Source organism: Chionomys nivalis, chromosome 23 (genome assembly GCF_950005125.1).
Source record: "Chionomys nivalis chromosome 23, mChiNiv1.1, whole genome shotgun sequence".
Lineage (NCBI taxonomy): Eukaryota > Metazoa > Chordata > Mammalia > Rodentia > Cricetidae > Chionomys > Chionomys nivalis.
This window is the reverse complement of record NC_080108.1, coordinates 14,590,072-14,594,046: the sequence shown is the minus strand read 5'-3', so window position 1 is coordinate 14,594,046 and position 3,975 is coordinate 14,590,072. Positions and strand designations below refer to the sequence as shown.

Here is a 3,975-nt window from a genome sequence, read left to right as displayed (position 1 = left end):
CCTGCCACATGCAGCGCACCCGAGAGCACTGGGTAAACGTTACTAGGAATAGCTCATCACAGGCTAATGATAAAGGGCAACCGCTCCTCAAGAGGGCCAAGGAGGCACAAGAGGGACAGCCAGATACCCTGCAGTCCGTGGACCGGCCATCCATAGTGGCGGTGGGTTCCTGGGCACTCGGGCTGCAGTAGCTGGGCGGAGTGCGGGTGGGGGCTCAGTGAGAAGCTTAGCAACTCCATCCAGATGCGAATTGTCCCTCCCACACTTCCCGGCAGCAGGGGCCTCAATTAGAGCCTTCAGAGGGGTCAGAATCCACACCTCCGCAAATGGGCCCGCTTTCCCAGGGCCCCCCCTGCCCAGACCTTCCCTGGGCTCTGTGGGTTTTGACACCTCTCTGCAACCTGGCAGGGGGCCACCTCACACCTTTGGTCCAGATAAAAGTTAGGGCCTGGAGGTGACCGGTCCAGCTTCCCAGAGTCACACCAGCCATGGCCCAGTCACCCCCTCCTCGGAGCCTCCAGGGCCTCGACCACTGGGTCTTCTCCCAGAGCTGGGGCTGGACCCAGCACTCAGATTCCACGTCCCCGGCCTCATCCTCGGATTCATCCGGATCGTGTCCCTGCTACATCGCCCGCCGGCCCTCGCAGTCAGCGGGCCTGGCCCGCAGCTCGAGCAAAGCCCAGGCCGCCCCTACGGCGACCCGACGTGCGCGTCCCGCGCCGGCAGGAGGACAGCGGCAGAGCGCCAGCGAGCGGGAGAAGCTGCGCATGCGCACGCTCGCCCGCGCGCTGCATGAACTGCGCCGCTTCCTGCCCCCGTCTGTGGCGCCTGCTGGCCAGAGCCTGACCAAGATCGAGACGCTGCGACTGGCCATCCGCTACATCGGCCACCTGTCGGCCGTTCTGGGCCTGAGCGAGGACAGTCTGCAGAGCAGGCGCCGACGGAGCGCAGACACCGCGTCCTCTCACCGATGCCCTCTGTGCCCCGACGGCGGCCAGTCGCAGGCTCAGTTGCTTGGCCCTGGCCTGGGATCAACCATTAGTAGTGGGGTGTCCTGGGTGTCCCCTCCCGCTTGTCCCGGACCCCGAATTTCACCTGAAAACCTTGGGAGCAGGATCTCCAACGTGGATCCTTGGATGACACCTCCTTATTGTCCCCAAATACCCTTGAACCAGTCCTTAGGAAGAGTCCCCGACACCTCTCACTGGACACCACCCCAAGCTTATTCTGGTGTGCAGACATCCCCAGAGCCTAGCAACAAGACTGAACTCTGGTCACCATCCACTGCTTCCACAGAGCCGACTGAAGTGTACCAGGTAGGTCCCAGGGCTCCAGCCGCTTTCTCCAGGGAGGTCCCCAGACTTCGGTTGGAAATAGAGTAGCTGGATGGTCTCTAGCCTGTACAGGGTCTCCAACTTTTCAGGTCCCAGGTTCTCTAGTGAAGGGGAGGATGGAAGGAGCCTTATTGACAGCTATAGGGGAGAAGATGAGTCCCTGGGACATTAAAGCCACCTCCGCAGTGGCCATCACTGCTCTACAACAGTCTCCACAGCCTGGGGAAGAGAGGATGGCCCTCGGATTTACACAGAGGCCTGGGTGGAAGATGAGGGGTTGCAATGCCAAGAAATTCTAAGTTCAGGGCAGGATCGAGTCCCGGGGGTACAGGCAGAACTTCCTGAATAGATTCTTCTGGCGTTGGGGACCTTTGTGTTTTCTTTGAGGTCTATTCATTTGTGAATGCCTTATGGTCCATAAAAGATTCTATTAATGACTGAGTTTTACTGAGCGCTCAGTGTTTGCTGACACTGTTCTTTGTACGTTACCTGCGTCTGATTATTCATCCCTGCTAATACAGCCCTGTGAAGCATTAGCACCCCCATTTTACAGGTGGGAAAACCGAGATGAAGAGACTTCTCATAGCTAATGAGGAGCAGTGTGTCTCCAGAACCAGTGTTCTTGACCTCTCTGCACCCCACTGCCCCGTTTGGGCCATCCAGACACCACCAGCTGCACTGGGGGGGGGGGGAGGCAGGGGGAGAGCAGCCAGGTTTGAAATCTCCAAACAGTGGCCAGGGAATAAGCCCTTCTTGTCTCTTTTGCAGAGTCTTTCCGTGTCTCCAGAATCCTGCTTGTCCCTGGGAAGCCCACCCCTCCTGCCCCGCCCTTCGTGCCAGAGACTACAGCCTCAACCTCAGTGGGGCTGCTGGGGCCACCATGCAGAGGCACTCTCCAGCTCCGAGGACCAAGGTTCAGGTCCTGCCTGCCGGCTTCCTGTGGCCAGCCCTACCCCGGGCTCAGGCCTGCAGCTCAGTAGCTGTCCTGAACTTTGGCAGGAAGACCTGGAGGGACCCCCACTGAATATCTTCTACTAATGGCCTTGCCTGTCGGTGTGGAGGCAGGACTGGTTGAAAGTGCCTTCATCCGCGTCTTCTGTGGCATTTGAGCTTTCCGTAGTCACAAATCCCTTTCCCCAGGTGACGCCTTTCATGGAACCTGTCTGGAACAGACAGATAGTAGGTACCTTCCCTGACTGGAGGGGTCTGTGACAGTGCCCTTCACTCCTAGGTATCCTAGACCAGTGGTCCTCAAACTTCCTAATGCTACAGCCCTTTAACACACTTCGTTCCTTATGCCGTGCTGACCCCAACCGTAAAATTGTTTTTATTGCTACTTCATAACTGTACTTTTGCTACTGTTATGATTCATAATGTGAATACCTATGTTTTGTGATAGTCTTAGGCGACCCCCTAGTTGAGAACTGCTGTTCTAATGGCTCGGAGTTCTATGGAGTCTAAGCTGCTCTGAGAATGGGGTGTCCTAGGTCTGGACGATAGAGCATGACCATGCCCTGCTTGCTGGTGACAGCTGGCCGGAATCTTATATGCTTGTTTTATACTTGTTTTATAATTAAAAAGCAAACCAACAAAAATTTGTTTGCTTCTGATTTTCTTTTATCGGCTTACATTTTCCTTGCTCTTTTGAAAGGAAGTATTTCTGTTGAGGTCTGCCACTCCTCCCCTTCTACAATCCAGGCCTGCCAAGATTGGCATGAGCTTGTCAGTTTGACAGTGTTTGCTGTGCCTGGGTACAGGAGCTCCTGATCTACAGCGATAGATGACTTCAGGGTACATGTGTGCCGTCCTGGATAAACAGGGCTGAATGGTGCCCAGATACTGTGAGGTAGGGCTCTTTCAAAGTTATAAGAAATGTGGTGGCCAGGCGATGGTGGTGCACACCTCTAATCCCAGCACTTGAGAGGCAGAGGCAGGCGGATCTCTGAGTTCAAAGCCAGCCTGGTCTACAAAGTGAGTTCTAAGACAGCCAGGGCTACACAGAGAAAGCCTGTCTCGAAAAACTAAAAAAGAGCCGGGCGATGGTGGCGCACGCCTTTAATCCCAGCACTTGGGAGGCAGAGGCAGGCGGATCTCTGTGAGTCGAGACCAGCCTGGTCTACAGAGCTAGTTCGAGGACAGGCTCCAAAGCCACAGAGAAACCCTGTCTCGAAAAACCAAAAAAAAAAAAAAAAAAAAGGAGTGGGGATGTAGCTCAGTTGGATCAAAAACAAGTCACCAAAACAGCCTAGGTGGAGAAAGGGAAGGGAGGAAGCTGTTGATTACCTGGCCAGGATCTTGACCATACGTGGGGCCTCCCATGTGTGGGGACCCTGGTCCTATATGGAGCCAGTTGTCTGTTGATATGCCCTAAGACAAGTTACTCCCTTGTTGGCACAAGTTTCTGTCCCACCAGCAGCTCCCAAATAAACACACTGTGGCTTATATTAATTGCAAATATTCAGCCAATAACTCAGGCTTATTACTAGCTAACTCTTACATTTAAATTAACTCATATTTCTTATCTATACTCTGTCACATGTTTTGATACCTTTTCTCAGTATGGCATGCCCATCTTGTTTCTCTCTCTGTCTGCTGGCAACTTTCCCAGGCTCCACTCTTCTCCCTCCCATCATTCTCAGTT

The 3,975-nt window shown here is 54.4% G+C and overlaps 1 protein-coding gene across 1 annotated transcript; it reads left to right on the top strand.

The window, feature by feature from the left end:
• The first annotated feature begins 488 nt into the window (after positions 1-488).
• On the top strand, positions 489-2,389 carry Mesp2 (mesoderm posterior bHLH transcription factor 2). The gene is made up of 2 exons (XM_057756544.1): positions 489-1,316; positions 2,103-2,389. Exons 1-2 carry the CDS (start codon positions 489-491, stop codon positions 2,370-2,372), a joined length of 1,098 nt encoding a protein of 365 aa, XP_057612527.1. The 3' UTR covers positions 2,373-2,389.
• Positions 2,390-3,975: the final 1,586 nt, after the last annotated feature.